At 37.3% G+C, this 20,752-nt stretch overlaps 1 protein-coding gene across 2 annotated transcripts in view; it reads right to left on the minus strand.

Moving 5' to 3' along the window:
• Positions 1-20,752, minus strand: part of hdac7a (histone deacetylase 7a) — an 86,252-nt gene that overhangs the window by 7,575 nt on the left and 57,925 nt on the right. For both annotated transcript variants that reach the window (XM_084098904.1, XM_084098903.1), the window contains exons 9-21: positions 19,594-19,695; positions 18,067-18,229; positions 16,928-17,100; positions 15,718-15,900; positions 14,397-14,613; positions 14,174-14,307; positions 12,689-12,809; positions 12,414-12,463; positions 7,370-7,477; positions 4,566-4,621; positions 3,061-3,148; positions 2,124-2,243; positions 1,787-1,884 (exon numbers count right to left, since the gene is read on the minus strand). In XM_084098904.1, coding sequence (XP_083955030.1) covers positions 1,787-1,884; positions 2,124-2,243; positions 3,061-3,148; positions 4,566-4,621; positions 7,370-7,477; positions 12,414-12,463; positions 12,689-12,809; positions 14,174-14,307; positions 14,397-14,613; positions 15,718-15,900; positions 16,928-17,100; positions 18,067-18,229; positions 19,594-19,695 — 1,613 coding nt within the window. The remainder of the gene's footprint in view (positions 1-1,786; positions 1,885-2,123; positions 2,244-3,060; positions 3,149-4,565; positions 4,622-7,369; positions 7,478-12,413; positions 12,464-12,688; positions 12,810-14,173; positions 14,308-14,396; positions 14,614-15,717; positions 15,901-16,927; positions 17,101-18,066; positions 18,230-19,593; positions 19,696-20,752) is intronic.

The following is a 20,752-nucleotide window of genomic DNA, read 5'->3' on the forward strand; positions in this document are numbered from 1 at the left end:
AGAGGCATGGCATTCAGTCCTGAAGATCTTAAAGGTCTTTTTAGACGCCCACCCACTTTCACGCAGGGATCCTGGTTAGCGTGTGGTTAGCAATGCCTCCCTGGACCAAAACCAAAAACCTGAAGCAGGCTTCCTTCAAAAATGCTAAAAACTTTTAATAAAACCACCCACCGGCGGCAATTATGTTGCATGTGGAAGTGGCCAAGCTTGAGTTTGATCCCAAAGCAATGAAAAAGCTGGGAATCATTTGAAGGCCTGCAAGTGTTTCAGACTACAATAAACACCTTGACTGATACAGGTTGGCAGTTGCAAAGAAGGGGACAAGTCCTGTTTAAAGTGTCCACAACATGATCCGTCTTCAAATTCTTGATAAAATCGAAAAGATCTAGATACTAGTGCACATGAACAAAGAAGAGAAACCAATGTGATATGAAGGACGCCCATAGGAAGAGCACCTGGTTCTTGGCAAAACCGATGATGGAAGGTCAAACGCTTCTTCCTGAACTCTGACCTGATAATGAACGGACCATGTAAAAGCTTAACAAGACATATAAGTGGATGGTGGAGAGGCTGTGGTTAAACTTCTGGACCACGGATGATCCAAGAATAGAAAAGTTGCCGGGTTCCCCAACACCACTGCACCCTTCACACAACACTAAACACCCGCTTACTCCAAAGACAGTTGGCAAATCACATACTGAGTAGGAACTACATTTGAATATGAACTTACTTTGTGATCATTAGAAAAGTATGTTCTATATTGTATGACTGTGTGCAGTATGAATGTAATCCAGATGTACTACATTCTCCATGTTGTCATTGTCATGTGACTTAGAGCATCAGTACGTCGCTTCACTTTCATTCACAAATCCTCTCCCGTGGCCTCATGGGACAGTAAAGTGTCCATCGTATGCACACTTCAGAATCTCACCGGAAGTAGGAGGTGATACGGGTCATTTTCGCATACTGTTTTTCGCATATTATATACAAGGGAAGTATTTGACGTGCGTTCACACTGCTGACATGTTTACCTGTTGTATCGTATCCACATTGTGTGCACGAAATAGATGCTGATGTGGTCAAAATGTGATAATTAAACATTTTGGCCAAAAACATTTTTTCATTTTTTGCCATTTAATAAAATATTTTTTACAAATTTTATATGTTGCTACTGCTCCGTCCCCTAACCCTGAAGTCAGCAAATATATCACATCTAATAATCATGCTGTCTTCCAATGTCCAAATTAATTTATTTATGTGAAAACTGATCCATACATTTTTTAAGTTTTAAAGTCCCCCTGTAGTCAATAATTTCATCCCTTAAAACTCATCTTTGATCATCAAAATGACATATTTAAACATATTTAAATGTAAAAAAAATTCTTCATGCCTTAAAATAGCTTGAATGTAACTCTACACCCATGCCTCATTTAGAATATGCGGTTCTATGAATATGCAAATGAGCCCCGCCTCCATTCACTCACAACCAGCTCGTTGACGATCACACGTTGATCTGATTGGTTACAAGGTAGTTTGTGACGCGATTTCAAACCACATTTTTGAGACTGTCTTTGGTTCAGTTTTAAGGAGAAAGTACTCTTGTGCATTTGCACATGGTTTGTCTTAAATCATATTAAAAACACCACATAGACATATAAACTACATTATAAGCTTGATTTTCACCACAGGGGGACTTTAAATGAACATATCTCCAGGGAATACTGTCCTTGTTGAAGTATTCCCCTGAGTCAGTTGAGAATATCAAATAATGAAGTGAAAGTATCACCTGAAGGCAGCCAGGTACTCTGCGTCGCCCATGGGAGGATCCAGTCCACCGGTCCACGCCACATTAACGTTGAAACCCTCACCGGCACCAGAACCCACCTGGGACCAATCAAACACAGACAGCACTGCTGTTAAACACTGAAAACGCTCCATTCACTGTGATCCTTTTGTGCTAAAGGCCATGATGCAACTATTTCTGGTTTGGGTCAATGAAAGTCAATGAAAAGTTCTGTGAGCCTATAGTGAATTACAGCAATAAATAAGAATATCGACCAGGGAGTATTTGCTGTTGTATTTGTATTTGCTGTAATGGTAATCAATGATCTTTGGGTACCGACCTCTGCCGGCCCACCACTTCCGGGGAAGAAGTTTCCATTGTCGTAGCGATGGAGGGAGATGTAGAGGACGCTGGGGTCATTGTAGAAGATTTCCTGGGTGCCGTTGCCATGGTGAACGTCCTGAATGATTGATGACGAAAAATAATCAGGATAACAATCGTTTAAATTCAGCGCACAAAGGAACACTACAGCGAGTAAAAAAAGTTGACATTTTATATTATTTGTATTTGTATTGTATTTTGGTTGCTGTTCAGTTAACATTAGCAGTGCCTTTGTTTTGGCCAAAAAAGACTAAAATCTGGAAGTGATTTAATTGAAAGATTGATAAACTCAACTCATTCTATCTGTTAACCGATACAGTTCAACTACACTGTTTAAAAGTTTGAATCAGGTGCAAATCAGTTCATATGATCCATTCGAAAACAATATTTTCAATTAGGATTCATTCAAATATCCCAGAATAATTGTAGAATTTTTGCAGTAATGAACTTGCTGCCCTAAATTTAAGTACAATCAACTTGCATGTTTAAGTCATTTCAACTTAAATTACATGAAACTGATTGTAAAAAATTAGTTGAATCTTGTATAACTTATAAAAATGGCTTAACTTATTTTGATGAGTTAAAGCAATGTAAAAACATATGTGATTTTTTACAGTATATTGGCGATGTATCAGTAATAAGACTAGCTATTTTTTCTTTATCAGATGTTGTGTACTGTATTTAATGTGGCTATTTAATTGAAATAAATTGTTCTTTATTTTTCATCCTGTACATTACACTGTTGTGATGCCTGAACTTACTAACAAACTCTTATTGCTTTAATTGTGTATAATAGGGATAGTATAGATTTATTAGTATAGACTTCCAATATCATATCAGTTATTTGACATAACATGAATATAATGATTAGAATTATATTCAGAATGAGCTCTCACCCAGTCAACGATGAGGATTTTACTGGCACTGAGTTTCTGCTGGAGCTGCTTGGCAGCGATCGCCACAGAGTTGAAGAAACAAAAACCCCTGAGAGAGAGAGAGAGAGAGAGAGAAAGAGATAAAGTGAGGTCTCCCACATTAAATGCCAACAATTATTGGAAACGCAACAACAAAACTGTAGTAATACGCAAACAAATTTCCTCACGCAACTGAACTCAGCTTTATCATGACAGAAAAACCATTGAAAGATAATAGGTAATCTAAAAGCATTTAAATATGTACATATACACAAATAATAAACGTGGAAACTTCAAGCAGATGATTAGATCTGCACTGGGAAGTAAGGGAGCGAGGTGAAACGCTGAGAAATGTGTGAAAGAGCGAACTCAGCAGGCCAATAAGTGCTGAAATAAATCAGCGTCTTTCCTCCCGCTCCCTCCAAAGCTTCATTATCAAGCCGTAAATATCCACACACACAGACAGGCGTGCTGACGCTGCAACACACACGCCGAACGCGAGGTGACAGAGTGCACATGTGCGAACACAACGCCCACGACAGACAAACACAACACTCCAAACATGCCATCAACACACATGTACAGGAAGAAGCATTTCACTCATGACCACAGTAAATAAACACAAACTCACATGCACGACACACTGCACAAGCACCCACATTTTTATTATTATTATTATTTTATGCATGTGAAGAACTTTATATAGTAAGACAGTGAAAAGCAGACGAGGAAAAAAACGACACAGGCCAGATTTCAAGCTATACACACGTCTTAAAATCACCATTAAATCAAAACTGACCATTCTTATTTTTATTTTTTTATGGGATATAGCAGTATTTGTGCTGGGCAACGATTAATCGTGAAAATAAAATAAAAAGTTTGTGTGCACATAATATATGTGTGTGTACTGTGTATAATTAATTTGTATGTATAAATACACACATATGCATGTATTTATTTAAGAAATATTTGCCTGTATATATATATATATATAAATATATATCCTATATATATTTTAAATATAAATAACACATTTTTCTTAAATATATACATGCATGTGTGTGTTTTTATAAATACAAAATAATTATACACAGTACACACACACACATATATTGTGTGCACACAAACTTTTATTTTGGATGCGATTAATCACGATTAATCGTTGCCCGGCACTATTATAGACAATTAATTTGTGCAAATTATTTTTAAATATTAATAGTAATCTTTAATCAGAATAACTTCCCCTCCCTCTCTCAGTGACATCTCTTCTCTGATGATGAGGGCGGGACTTTAACCTGTCACTCACATGAGATCCACCAATAGCAAACCACAACCATCCAATCAATTCCCCACGGACAAAATCAAGCCCCGCCCTACATTTGTTCTTGTTGGAGAATCCTTTTCACTTGCATTTATGTCACAATAGGGAATAAACAAACTCAAGCAATGCACACAGAGAAGTTTCTGTCTGTAACAGCCAGACTTACATGGGGTTTGACGGGTCTGCATGATGTCCTGGTGGCCTAACCACAGCAAAGCCGTTCTGAAACATTGAAACCAACATGTCATTAACTGTGCATTTACCAAACGATGCTTTCACAAACGGGCCACCACTTTCAGTTAAAGCAATAAAGCCATTTCCCTGAAACATCCCCTATAACCTTCATTAAGTTTAATTACCAGCCGGGGACTCGAGTGATTGAACCGTTCCCTCATGTTGGTTACAGTTTTCCACGTCTTAAGCAGTTCGGTTTGCTACTTGGTTCATTTTTTATTTGAAGCAACGGTAATTGCAAAGTTTCTCTGAAAGGAAACGAGGACTTGATTCTGATTGGTTGACGCATGATCCAAGAGTGTTGACTGAAGATGCATTCACGTCATGTCGGAAATGAACACGAGATGAATTTCATGTAATCGTTTACAAAAATGCCAGTAGCAAAGTTAAAGTTTTTACACTTTACACATATTTCTGTTTATTATAGCCAGTGTTACTTGGTGTGATTTCTTTGTTCTTCAATACTTTGTGAGAGTATTTCACTGTGGAGCTTTAAGGAAGTGAGTATCTCAGAGCATAATCTCAGAAGTACCTTAATAACAAGATGACAACCCTGATGCAACGAGACATTTTTATAAGCAGTCAGTCAGTTAAAGATGCTAATAACTACATTTTATAATTAGCATGACAGTAGATCCGTTTTATTCAAAGTAGTGAATCAAAATATTAACAAGCTACTTTTCCTAGCATGTTGCAGTGTAGCAAAAAAAAAGCTTAATCATTGTATTTAAATCACACTGGATTTCTCATTCAGCTTTACAGCAGAGCAAGCTGGCAATAACACTCACTCGTCTGTCTCGTACAGTACGCCTGAATCATTTTACTGAATCAGTTTGTTTGCATGGATGCACCGGTCATGATTCAGCGATTCACTTTTGACCCTTACATTTTACTTGTAAAATGTAATGCTTTCATTCTCATTCAGACGTTTCCTGCCAGATGATGTCTTTACTTTGTATAATCTGATAATTACACATCAGTGCAGATAAACAGCTTCAATTTAGTTTTATACACTAATGTTCAAAAGTTTTGGCTCAGTAAGATGTTTTTTTTAAAGAAATGATACTTTTATTCATCAAGGATGGATTAAATTGATCAAAAGAGACAATAAAGACATTTATAATGATTCAAAAGGTTTCCATTTCAAATAAATGCTTCCTATTCATCAAAGAATCCTGAAAAAAACAGTTTTCAACATTGATAATAATCAGATGTTTCTTGAGCATCAAATCCTCATATTAGACTGATTTATGAAGGATCATGTGACACTGAAGACTGGAGTAATGATGCTGGAAATTCAGCTTCAATCACGGGAATAAATTACATTTTACAATATATTCACATAAAAAACAGTTATTAACTTGGTGATTTTGTTCAATAAAGGTCTAGTTAAAGTACTTAAATTATTTGTAGCTTCTTTAACATGTGCATATTTGTATAGTAGTTCCAGGTTTGTTTCAGGTCCAGGCGCAACAGGACTTGACTGTGTTTGCTCATCAGCCACTGTGGCTACTGGTTTTCCAAAGGCCACAATTCTGACATCGATACCATGAGGGAAAAACTGCCATATAGATATTTTTAATACGATCTCATAATTTGTCAGCAGGTTTATTAGGCTTCTGTCACTTCAAGACCTGACGCACTGATCCATTACACTGATACACATGCGTTTTCTTTCTCAACTGTTTACGTTAAAAACATAACTTAAAACATAAATGACTGTGTTTACGCGAATACTGGCCAAGACCATTTTGACATTATTTTGTGTATTTGACTGTTTAAGTGAAATTAGCAGCAAAAAATAACTAAATTTAGGACTGAGTGGCGGCTTTATGTGCCACACTTTGGGTGCGAGAGCAAAATCTGCGGGAATGAGTAAAATTATGTGCAATATGTGCAATCCCACACTGAAATTCAAGCCCTGTAACATCAACAATATTCATCAGTATCAAATGAAACGAGTGAGTGAGTGGAGGCGGGTTTGTGTGTCACTCGCTGTCAGAGAGATGAGAGAGCGAGAAAGATCAGCTGGTCTCCTGTATCTATTTTGTGGAAAATTATTGGACGTGTTTCAGATATTTCAGTATCGATTTTGAAAAATCACTGTGAAAAACACTACATTTCACCAAGTTTATCATTTCAGATGCATTTTTAAAAGACTACAATTGAAAAATGTATATATTATATATAAAATTCAAGCCGCCAGTGTGGCAAGTAGGAGTGACTGCGTTACACACCACTGCTAGCCTAGGAAAACCCAGACAACTTCCGGCAAATTTAGATTTGCTCTGCAAGTAGTCTGGCAAAGAGCTCATTTCTAATCCGTCGAAATCGCGGCACCAATCAGAAACGTTGAAGCGGGCTTTACACGATGACGATCGCTCTGATTGGTTTTAGGTCCATCCAATTGCGCCCAGAGGCATTTGAGCGACGTCCGTTGGTGACGCCCCTTTGGAAATGAGTCATTAATGAAGGTTTGCCAGACCATAACTCAGTTACTACTGAGAATGGTCTGGTTTTAACCAGGCTACACCACTGCTGAAATACACACGCTTTTGGCGGGTGTTAATGTTGTCAAAACTAGCACCATCAGAATTGGCTGTTTCTAAGCCGGACATCTAACCAGTGGTGTAAAGATGTTGGAACACACCTTAAAAAAGTCTTGACACGTATACATGTGGCTGACAAACTAAACAGACGAACAGTGTGAATTTTAGTATGTTGTCTTGAACAGACCTTGAGCTCTCCTTTAGCCACTCTGAAGGCCAGCTCGGTCACGCTCCCGGCCGCCATGCGGGACGCTGTGGAGGTGTGCATCTCGTTCCAGATGGTGTCGTTGTCCACCTGTCCAAATACAAGCAAAGAGCTCTGGTGAGGGCTAAAAACCTGTTGATTTACTTATTTACTCCACTCAGGAGTACCCAATCCGTTCATAAACAAAACTGCTTGGCTCAGTGATTTATGTGCATGTAATCCCGAAGTTAACACTTGATTTTGAGACAGTTTCACAGTTCCACCCAAGCCCTGGCTCTCGTAATCCCTCAGCGGCGCGCACATGACACATAATCTATGTCAGTCACCCATTCTGCCAGAATAAAATGATGTAGCTGAATTGTCTTGGCGTACACTATAGCACATTTATCATTATGACAGCCGTGATCAACGTTCATAAATCTGCACAGCCGCAAACAGCGGTTCAAGCGAAGGGCACGTATGCACGATGCCAGCGTTACATGCTGTTACGGAAAGCGTCCCATCGTAAACTGACGAAACAGAGATGTGTTCGTCAACAACAACTGCAGACAGCAAGACGAGGTGGAATCTGAACTCATATTTCAATGATCTCATCTTTAATTCTCCTTAACTCACAATTTAAACCTATCAATAAACTGACCGTAATCCTATTCAAATAACAGATGAACGAATAACCAGCTGTACGCTTTCACACAGATGTTAACGCTGGAGATTTATGACGAAATTTGTTTACCCAACTATATTTGTATAAAGATCACTCATGCTCGCAAAAGTATTTAGATGCTTATTTTTGTTGTAAGCATCCACAAGGCATAGTGTGTGTTACAAATTACAGAACGTAAACTACATTTCAAGAATACACTAAAAGAAAGCGGCTAGAATGACCGACACTATAAATAGATTTCCTGTTGTGTGTCATACTAATGGTATGTTTAAATATTCTTTGTGTGGTCTCCATATTGCCATAAACACGGTCTCTCATCACTGCACCGGCTTGCAGATTACACGTATTATCATATTGGAGGATGAAAAATGCTTAAAATGTGATATTTTGAGCCAGATCAACCATAGTCGTTCAGCTAGTTCTTGTCTGTGCAAAAAACGTCCAGACACACGTTTTATTTTACATAATATTTACTAAAATAATTAGAAATAAATTTGATAAATCAATCAACTGACAACTATGGAAGCTTGTTTCTGCCACGGAATAAAACAATTTATAAGATAATTTCGACTTTTTATCTCACAATTTCACGATCTCACAATTTTCTGTCTTTATAACTCACAATTCTGACTCAGAATTTAGAATTGTGAGATAAAAACTCGCAATTACGAGTAATAAAGTCCAATTCTGAAGGAAAAAGGAAGCTTCTTTCCGCCACAGAATAAAAAATAAAAAAGGTGATTGCGACTTTTTATCTCTCAATTCTGACCTTTTTTCACAGAATTGCAAGTTTATATCTCACAATTCTGACTTTATAACTCGCAATTGCATGTTCTAAAGTCAGAACTGTGAGATGTAAACTCGCAATTCCGAGAAAAAAGGTCAGAATTGAGAGATAAAAAGTCGCAATCACCTTTTTTATTTTTTATTCTGTGGCGGAAAGAAGCTTCCATAGACAATCAATTGACTTAATAAAAAATAAATCTGTATTATAAACACAGTTATACTTCTTCATTCTGTAACCATATAGTAAGTTTCACAAATAAATAAGTTGCTGACGAACACAAATAAACAGAAGCAACAGTAATCTGCGTCCACTGGGAATTATATTTTCTTAGATAAAGACCATGTAGCACCAACTTCACATACAGTACACAGTGAATAAGAAATGAGTATGACACAGCGGCCAACAGGATAGAGTGCAGCATAGTTCGAAATCAAGGGTTTAAAACGCCGCTCGCTCGTGTCCCGACTGACAGACAAAAGTCCCGCGTACAAAATGTATCGACAATTTTTTTGGGGAAATATCAGCTGATGATATATCGGTCAAGCCGATTATCGGTCGACCACTAATCATAACCCATCCTCGTATTCATACAGCCTGTTTATAATCTAAATGGGAAACCACATGCTCCACAGGTTCACACACCGATATCCCCACAAACCAATGCGACGGCGCCATTTAAACTGTTTACTTGAAGCCATTTGTGCAATTTGTGTAATATAAAGGAAATCAGCCATCGGATCTGTGCATTAGGCCTTGTAGTAAATGCAGCATGTGACATTTTGCATCAGGTCCCTCCTTCCATGTAAGTCTATAGGATTTTATTGTCCAAGTGAAAATCATAAATCTGATCAATTCAAGGTATAGGTCATGTCCATAGCATAAACGTTGCTTTGAACAAACCCCTCACTCTAAGTATGAGTGGTAGTAATAGTGATGTTTGCTTCAGTAAACGGCACTAGTAAGAGAAAGGAGACCATCATTAAATGAATCTATAAAACCACATTCATAAGGGGCATGAGAGTACGGGGTGGCCATGAGAAGAAAGAATGAGGTTATACATTCCCCTCTCTCCCTTTTGTTTGTTGCCCTGCTCCCCACATCTTCCTTCTCTCTTTTCTCTTTCATTTTCCCTCATCCTCTTTTTTTTTCTTTTTTTTTTTTTGCAGAACTTGCATTGCTTGTGGTTTGGCACTGTGAACAATGAGAGGGCTGGAATTTCTTTTATCCTTCATGGCACATATTGTTCCAATCAATCCACATGGACCTGCTCTGGGCTTGATCGGCGGAGTGAAGTTTTCAACATTTTCTCCAAATTTTCAGCAGGGGTGCTGCCCGTGTCGACAGTGTTGGGATCAGTTCTCTATGACTTGTAGTTAAATGGACTGGCAGGATCTCGTATGCAAAGTCCACACATGCTGTATAGTCTGTCAGCCAGTGGTTTCTGTGGAGCGGGCGTCACTGGGGGCTCGGCAAAAGTCTGCATCGAAGGACCGTAGTGGCACTCGTCATAAGCACTGCATTTATACCTAATATCTCAAATATCTCTATGGCACGGGTGTCCAATCCTGCTCCTGGAGGGCCACTGTCCTCCAACCCCAATTAAACACACCTGAACCAGTTAATCAAGGTCTAATTGAGCATACTGGAAACTTCCAGGCGTGTGTGTTGAGGCAAGTTGCAGCTAAACTCAGTGGCCTGACCCTAACCAGGACCGAGTGTGGACACCCCTGACTTAACTTCATCAAAAAATGAAAATTCTGTCATCATTTACTCACCCTCATGTCACCCTCAAACCCATAAGACTTGTTCATCTTCCAAACAAAAACGAAGATATTTTTAATGAAAGTCTGTCCCTCCATTTACAAAATCCATTCCACCAAAACTGATGCTTCAAAAAGTCCATAAAGAGATGGTAGAAGTAATCCATATGATTTGAGTGGTTTAATACAAGCCTTCTCAAGAGACACGATCCATTTATATGATGAACAGATTGAATTTAGGCTTTTATTCACATTTAAAAAATTGACCAACATGACAACGGCAGCTAAAACGTGCTTGCTTGACATGCAAAAACCAATGAGTTTTGTACCCACGCATTGGGCAAGTACTGTTGAGGATTACGTTTGCAATGCCTTTTGGTATTTTGTGATCCGGTAAAGTTTTGGTTGTGTGGACTTTGAATAGATGGACAAAAATGATAAGACGATATTTAAAATATCTGGTAACACTTTAGTTTAGGGTACAATTCTCACTATTAACTAGTCTCTTATTAGCATGTATATTACTAGGATATTGGCTGTTTATTAGTACTTATAAAGCACATATTAATGCCTTATTCTGCATGATCATATTCTACATCCCTTAATCACCCAATACCTAAATTTAACAACTACCTTACTAACTATTAATAAACAGGAATAAGGAGTTTATTGAGGCAAAAGTCGTAGTTAATATTGAGAATTGGACCCTAAACTAAAGTGTGACCAAATATCTTCATTTGTGTTTCAAAAAAGAACAAAGTATTATTGGTTTAAACTGACATGAGGGTGAGAAAACGATGACAGAATTTTTATTTTTGGGTGAACTAACACTTTCATTTTAGGGAAATAGAGTGGTAACATTTTATTTTAGGGTTCACTTCTCACTTTTAACTATTTGCCTATTAGCAAGCATATTACTAGGATATTATCTGTTTATTAGTACTTATAAAGCACATATTAATGCCTTATTCTGCATGATCATATTCTACATCCCTTAATCCACCCAATACCTAAACTTAAACGCTACAAAAATACCTTACTAACTATTAATAAGCAGTAAATCAGGAGTTTATTGAGGCAAAAGTCGTAGTTAATAGTGAATATGTGTTCCCCATACTAGAAATAGAATTTCTGGGCAGATAATGATATCCGCTAACAAACAATATTTTTGCATTATAAGGTTGATAATAAGGTTGACAATGATGTAATAGAAACTAGTAAAAACATAATTTAGAGTAAGGGTTAGTAGAATAAGTTGACGTAGTTGCAAAGTCACTTATAGTCAGTATATTGTCTGTTGGAGGAGCATCACAATAAAGTGTATATTTTTGTCTGTATATTTTACAAGCAGACAGTCTACTAATACTCTAATGACTGTTAGTTGACATGTAGTTGCAAAGTTACTTGTAGTTAGTAGAATGTCTAAAGTGGACCATCAAAATAAAGTGTTAGTGTCCAAGTTCACTTACAGCAGATGATTCTGATTAAAACGAGCCCAAACACAGCGTAAGATGACACGTGGATCTTTAAATAACCCTCAAAGAGCAACATGACATGCTAACTTGGCTAAAAACATCATATTTTTCCGGGTCATGCTTTTATACTGTCTTACTGTATGTTGCAAATACTCTCTGCTGAAATTGCCATAATTCCATTTTCCATTTCAATAATAATAACTGAATTTTCCCAGTTACCAACAAATAATATAATGGCCAGCATCATATCACGCATCTCTACTTAATTTACGATCAAACAAGTTTCTTGAAGGTTTATGACCAAGTTGAAGTGTGTGTGTGTGTGTGTGTTTTCACTTACCCCGACTCCCCCACAGGGCAGCATGACGAACATCCGCTGTGACAGTATGCCTGTTGGACACAGTGACGTCAAGCAGATTAACTGTCATTCTCGCAGTCGACGTTTGACATTTCCAACCCTTTAGTCATTTTGAAAGTCGCTCATATTCGTGTGTTGGCGTGCCTGTGTGTCTTTGCTTTGAAAAATGGGGTGTTGCGCTGGCCAAACTGTAGCTGACTCATGTATATCGGATCTGAATCATGTGTGTGTATGTGTGTGTGATGATGATGTGTTACCGGCCAGTTTGCGATTGTCCAGTTTGAGGCGGTTGAGTGGATTGGTGCCGTACAGCAGGACGTGTCGCTCCGTGTGGACAGACTGCAACTCTTCTAGGGTGGCCTTTCTTCCTCGAATACTCTGAGGAGGAAGCAAACACATCAAAGATGATGAGAGACTTTTCATGCTGCAAACATGGGGTCAGCAGTTGTGACACTGGAGTTATTAAAAGCAGGGCGGTTTCTGGATGTTTTGGTAAATTTCCCTCCTTTTTTTCAATTCTTTCAAACTCTTATCAGTATAATGCATGTGAATGAGGACTGACGCTTCGAAAAGGACAAGAAAGTGTGGTCAAAAGTCATTCAAAAGTTCTGTCTGAAGAAAAGCCATTATTTAGTGAAAATTTTGAGCTGTTGTGACCAGGGGTCGGACTCACGAAAGAATGTCTTGAGAATGCCTGAAGATAAATTCTAAGAAGTTTGTAAGAATGCGATTCGAGTTCTCAAATATTTTCTGAAGATCATCTTATTATTTTCTTAAGAAGTAAATGACTTTGGTTTTGGTTTTATCTGATTGTATGGAGGTTCTCGCTGAGGTGTATGAAAGACTCGCTGATCAAAACACAAAAAACACTACAGTTTACCAAAATAAATATCATATTTAGTATTTTCATAGCACCGCTTTTTTAATGTACAGTGTAATTTAAATGAGTTCGGTTATAATGCTTAATATTTGAAACAGCCCAACAAACTATTGAAACAACTTTGCTTTGGGGATTTAAGTTAAGTTGGAGGGGGTCGTAACTTTCGGAGAATGATTTCTAAGAATATTCTTTTCACGAATACAAATACTTCCCCCAGTTTCACAGACAAGGCTTAAGTCGAGTCCCAGACTAAAATGCATGTTTGAGTTGTTTTAACTGAAAGCATATCTTAAAATATGTCAGTGCCATTGTTTTGTCTCAAGATGCACACAGGTAATGTTTTTTTCTAAGGCATGTTAATAAAAGCCACTTAAATGTCCTACTTTAACTAAGGTCTAATCCTGGCTTAATCTAAACCCTGTCTGTGAAACCAGTTCCCTGAGCCAATCGGATCGCTAGGCTTCGGGAGCTGATTTCGAGGGAGGACTTGATTTCTCATGACACTCGATCCATCCGATTCGTGAACGAATCATTCAGACCTGTTTTTTCCCGAATAGCAGCTTAAACTTCAGTCTGTTCCTCACATGAATCAATCATGTAGCTCCAGAAGGCTAGGATGCGTCACAAAGGCTGCTTTTATGATGCTTCTTGGAGCTTTACAGAATATTGAAGAGGTCTATAAATGTGTCTCTATTGTCCTCCAGAAGAAAAGAACCACACGAGGATAAAGGAATGATGAGAGACTGTCCATTTTGGGCTGAACCGTCTCTTTAATGTGGATGAGTTGAAGCAAATATCATGCTAGAATGATAGGACAGATAAGTCAGCGCCCCCTTTAGGAAAGGAGAGGAACTGTGAATACCTCGCACTGGCCCCTGAGGCCCCTCTCCTGCAGGCGGGACCAGATGCTCTGGATTCTCCCAGCATGCTCCGGGTGGCTGCTGTTGTCTCCGCACGTGCACTGGTGCTTCAGCATCTGGGAGTCGTACACCAGACCTACACACACACATGAAGGAGGCATTGAGGTTTGAGTCAGTGAGGACTGAAGAGTGAAGAGTGAGGGGTGTTTGGCGCAGGCGCTGTACCCGTGGTGAAGCGCGGTTGGCTCTGGGACGGCTCTGTGGTCGAGGTCAGAGGCAAGGTTTTGTCCGGCATCGTCAGCGAGGTGGAGGCGGGAGACGACTGCGTGCGGGACAGCGGCCGGTGCATGCCGCCGAGCATCATGGGTACCGTCAGCGTCTCCATGTGGGCCGTCTGTCTGCGGAGTTGCTGGAGTTGTTTTTGCGTTTCCCACAGACGCGACTGCAAAAGAAAGCGCTTTAATTAAAACATGTTTGCATGAGCTACTGGGAAGTGCTTCTCTAAATGCATCTGAGATAAATGTCTGTAATAAAATATAATATTCTGTTGGGGAAGTATGAAAAAAGTATGATATATGACATTAATGGTATTTGTACCTCATGATAGACGGTGTAAATTAAAAATAACATTTAAAAAATATAAAAAGAAGTAGCTATAACTTAAAATAAATGTACCTCATGGTAAATTGTTGTACTGCTTTTTTATTGTATCACAGTAATGATGATGTTATATTATGGATAATAATGAGAATGTCATACAAACTCAAAAATAAAACATTGAAACACTACAGTAATGGAGAGATGGGGAGGAAAAATTTGCTTAATTGACATAAAAATAATGTCAGTGTTAAAACAATCTCTTTTTTTAGGTTTTGAAGTTATATTAAAAAAAAACATGAAAGCATGAAACAGTCAGGACAACAAAAGACACATTAACATTCAACAGTCAAGATTTTCTTTTTTTAAGAAATGAATACTGTTATTGAGCAAGGGTGCAGTAAATGCAAAGTGAAGACATTATAACATTACAAAATATTAAAACATTTTCTAACTTTTTCTATTCATCAGAGAATCCTGATTTTTTTTATCATGGTTTCCACAAAAATATGAAGTAGCACAACTTTTTTTAACATTAATAATAATAAAAATGTTTCTTGAGCATCAAATCATCATATTAGAGTGATTTCTGAAGGATCATGTGACACTGAAGACTGGAGTAATGATGCTGAAAAATCATCTTCGATCACAGGAATAAACTATATTTTATGATATATTCACATAGAAAACAGTATTTTAAAATGTTAAATTGTAATAATATTTCATAATATTGTTAAAATAAGTCTTGGTGAGCATTAGCGTATTTAAAAAACAAAGACTTTTTTACTCAGATGTGTTTTTGTGAAATTCACCCATAAACAATCATTGGAATATTTCTTCAATTTTCTTCATTTTTAATTTTTGGCTTCCGCCTCACCTGTAACACAAATTATTTTGCAATAACATTTTGTTGTCCAACAGCGCTTGTGTGGCGTACTCTTATTCTGACCTGGTTGAGAATGAGTGTGTGCTGCAGGTTGATGTGCTCCTCCTGGTTCTCCATCTCTCGCTGTGACTCGGCCCTGATCCGGCCCTGATGGGCGTCCCCCGCTGACGGCCCCCCCTCCTCCGAGTCCATGTCCTCCGACGGGATCTGCCGCAGACGAGGCTTCTCGCTGGACTTCGACATGAGCTGGAGGACACACACATCCTTTTGATGTCATTTACTATAGTATGCTGTAGTATACTGTACTAAAATGCTGTATACTTCTTTTGGTAACACTTTACAATAAGGTTAACGGGCCCTATTTTAACGATCTAAGCGCATGGTCTAAAGCGCACGGCGCAAGTGCAGTTAGTGCGTGTCTGAATCCACTTTTGCTAGTTTAACGACGGGGAAAATGGCCGGTGCTCCCGGCGCATGGTCTAAAAGGGTTGTCCCTATTCTCTTAATGAGTAATGGGTGTGTTTTGGGCGTAACGTGCAATAAACCAATCAGAGTCTCATCTCCCATTCCCTTCCTCCAGAGAGGAAACGTCTCTGCTTGTGCACGAGGTTAAAGTTCCCAAGCAGAAACATCTACGGGACAAACCGAATTCCATCATATCTTTATGTACACAATAATAATCTTTTACATTATAATCCTTTTATTTTTTATATTTGGCTAGTTTGTGTGCTGCTGCGCGTCCCTGTGTGTGTAATAAGCAGAGTGTACGCGTGTTGTGGACCGGCCTATAGGCGCATATTGCTAACGTGCTCTTTAAATAACAACAAAAAATATTGCACCATTGACCACCTGAAACCTGGTCTAAAGTCAGTATTTTTTTTGTTATTTAAAGTCTATTTCAGTTCCTCAAAATAGCAACGGTCCAACAATGCGCCTGAACACACCTCGTTTTCAGACCAGGCGCCCATGGGTGCACATATGGGCGCAAATGCATTTGCTATTTAAACAATGTGGCACAGGATGTGAAAATGATAACTGCGTCGGGCTGAAACTAGTAAAACACACTTGCCTGGCGCCGCAATACGCTGGGTGTATGATAGGGCCCAAGGTCTTTAACATTAGTTAAGTACTTATTCTACTACCTTGAATCCTAACAGTCTACTAATACTCTAATGAGAGTTGACATGTAGGTGCAAAATAACTTATAGTTAGCAGAATGTCTAAAGTGGACCATTGAAATCAGAAAATAACTCGATTTGAGTGAGGTCAGTACCTTGCCCAGGTGCGTCTGCTGTTTGAGTCTCTCGAGGAGCTGAGCGCTGTGCTGGAGCAGGTGCGGGTGAAGGGCCCGGGGACTCTGGGGCAGCGGCTCCGAGCGCGTGCGGCTCAGAGGCTTATGAGGACCAGACGCGCTGAACTGCAGAGGAACCGGACCCAGACCTGGAACTGATCACAGGCAAGTCTGCTTACAATTTCAGCAGATGAAAGCACAATATTCAAGCTAGATGTCAAAATATCATGCCACAGATCACACGAAAGTAGAAAATAAACACATAAAACGAACCACGATGGCTTAAATATAACAATTTTAGCATATCATCATGAACTCTATGAACACGGCGGTTGAATTATAAACACAAAAAATACAGATTTGTAATACATATTTATATTTTTGTAATACATGTTTACTTAAAAATATGAAATAACTAAGATGATTAAAATCTGATTAATATAATAATCTATGAAAAATATTATTATAATATACACTACCATTCAAAAGTTTGTGGTTTGTAAGATTTTTTTCATCAAAGTATCAAATTTTCAGCATCATTACTTCAGTCTTCAGTGTCACATGATCCCTCAGAAATCATTCTAATATGATGATTTGATGCTCAAGAAACATTCATTATTATTATTATCAGTGCTGAAAGCAGTTGTGCTGCTTCATATTTTTGTGGAAAACCTGATACTTTTTTCAGGATTCTTGGATAAATGGATCAAAAGAACAGTATTTATTTGAAATAGAAATCTTTTATAACATTATAAATGTATTTATAGTCATATTTGACCAATTTAATGTATTCTTGCTGAATTAATGCATGTCCAGTGCTTGGTTGCTAATGCACAAAATAAAATAAAATAAAATAAAATAAAATAAAATAAAATAAAAGTCTCACTATCAATATAAATAATAACTATAAATATGCAATAAATCCAAATCTAAAATATATATATTTTTTTTTAAATAACAAAAAAATCTTAGTAAATTTATATTCTAAAAATATTTTGTAACTGGCATATTATTCCCAACAGCTCTTCCCTGTCATGTCAAGGAGTGACCACTAGATGGCGCACACATCAAGCTGATAGTTGTTGAGTGGTATTTCCTCAGGCTGATCCTGCAGATCTTACCGGTCAGCATCGGGGCGTGCACGAGTCCAGAGGGCTCCAGGATGAGGACGGGCTGCATGAGCTGTCCCGTCTGCTCTTCCACACCCAGAGGAACCAGCAGCGGAGAACCGCCCGGTCCCACCGGCACACGACCCAGCTTCAGTGAACCCAACTCGCTCTCCGCCTGCAGACACACGGCCAGCGCTTTACAACATGATACTAGCTTTGAGTTCAGCCTCAAAACAGCGGATGAGGAACCAGAGTCAAACCAAAAATTATTCAGACACCAGATATATTTTTTTACTAGTGTGTGCAGGACACTTTAGTTCATTTATGTGTGAGGATTGCAAAATAAAGTAAACTGTGACATATTATACCCAGAAATTCTTCATACAGTGACTACCAGTAACATTATTTTTACAAAAATGATTCAGACACTTTGACCTGACCATGTTTTGCTGAAGTGTTTTTTATTTAATTGCTAATGGGACCTTTTTACACCACAGACTGAACAAAAATAAGCATTGCTTGGTAATCGGTTGACCTAAATTGATATTATCTAATTGCGTAGTTCAATTTCACAGCTGACAGATATTCAACATAACTCATCTGTGAGACAGTCTAACAGAAGATGGACAAAACCAGTGAAATATCAACTGATTTGATAAGTTATTGTCATATTTTATTACCATTTTCTAAACTATATAAATAAACTGAATAAACTGTGATAATGTGAGAAATATTGAAGGAGTCTGAATAAATTTTGGTTTGACTGTATATTTAACGACATTACAGTGGTTCTGAACGGGCCTCATGTCTGTACCTTTTTTTTTTTCTTTTTTTACTAAAAAACTAAATGAAAATATGAACCAGAATACATTAAATATGAGTTTCACATGGAGAATTATTGGGTGCCAAGAGCATGAAACCATCAAAATGAAATTTCGTTCAATAAACAACTTTGGCACTGTTTTGTGTAAACACTTGATGTCGAAGCTAAATGCGTAAATTCATTACTTTTATGTGGAAAGCAACACGTTTGTTACTTTTATTTCACTTGCTCTCATGTTAGTTGGCCGAGGCTCACGCTCATTTGTGGGCGATTTTAAAATTGAAAGTGGTGTTTTCAATGTTGACGTGAGTTTTCCCTGGCACTGTTAGCATGACAGCTAGCCTACACCCCTGTACAGATGTTGTGCAGTTTGCAGTGTTGACAGCTTAGTTGGTTATAATGGGAGCAATGTAGTTTTGTCATCGCATTGCAATTTTCAATCCGATCCAATATTGTTTCATATTCAACAAGGCTGGAATGCTATATTGACTTAAAACCATCTAAGACCGAAATTATCCATATTCGAATCGTTTTATAAACAGAAAAGTAATGCATGTTATGTTTTTCAAACATGTAATTTGGGTATTAAATTCTTGTGAAAAAAGTGTGCTTGATTGTATTGAATGTGTTCTTCAAATCTATATTCTGAATGAAATGAAAGGTGAAAGGCACACTTTCATGCCGGTTTCAGGGTTGAATGATGGCGGTTGCGATACCTTGGTGTTGGCGGGGAGGCCTAGCGTGATGGTGGGCAGACTGGACGGATTCTGCACTGTGAAGTGAGCGAGAGACCCGTCCTGCAACAGCAGCCTCTGAGCCTGAAACACACACACACACACACCGCAGGACAGGGATTAAACCGCTATCAGGGAGGAAAATAACACAAAATTAACTGATATTTCATATTATCTGCCATGTGATAAATTCTCTTTTAGATGGACTTCTATAGACAGACACCACAGTGACCTGTCACACGCCTCAGGACACAAAGCTATCAGTATTTGATATGTTGGTTTTTATTATAAAAAAAAAAAAAAAAAAAAACTAAAATCAGCTCTGAACACACTTAATGCAAACTCAGGGAAGTAGACAGTAGAGATTTGAAGAATCTAACATATTTCTGTATTCAACTATTATTAAACATTTATAATATACATTTTTATATATTTGTTTTATAATATATATTTTTTATTTATTCTAGGAAAGCATTATTTGTGCATATGTTTTATAATATATATTTTTATTTTATTATATATTTTTACATTTATTGTAGCAAAGCATTATTCATCCATATGTTTTATAATATAATTTATTATATATTTATTTTATTATATATTTTAAAATTTATTGTAGTGAAGCATTATTCATGCATATAATGGTTTATAATATATATTTTTATATATTTATTTAATACATAATACATATACATGTGTTATAGCAAAGCATTATTCATGCATATCATGTTTTATAATATGTTTATACATTTCTTTTATCGTATATTTTTTTTTTTTATTGTAGCAAACCATTATTTGTGCATATCATGTTTTATAATATATATTTCCACATATTTATTTCATCATTTTTTTTTTTTTTTTTTTTCAAAGCATTATTTGTGTATATAACATTCTATAATATAATTTTTTATATATTTATTTTATTATATATTGTTTTATTTATTGCAGCAAAGGATTTTTCGTGCATGTTTTATAATATATATTTTCTATATTTATTTTATGATATATTTTTAAAGCATTATTTGTGCATATAAATTACAGCTACCTTTATATTTGATGTTGATTTGTTTTATAATTATCAGCCATAAATGATATTTCACTTGAGAATGTTTTTCAATTAATAAATGCAAATTAAGTATTA

Source organism: Abramis brama (assembly GCF_963993115.1).
Source record: "Abramis brama genome assembly, chromosome: 22".
Lineage (NCBI taxonomy): Eukaryota > Metazoa > Chordata > Actinopteri > Cypriniformes > Leuciscidae > Abramis > Abramis brama.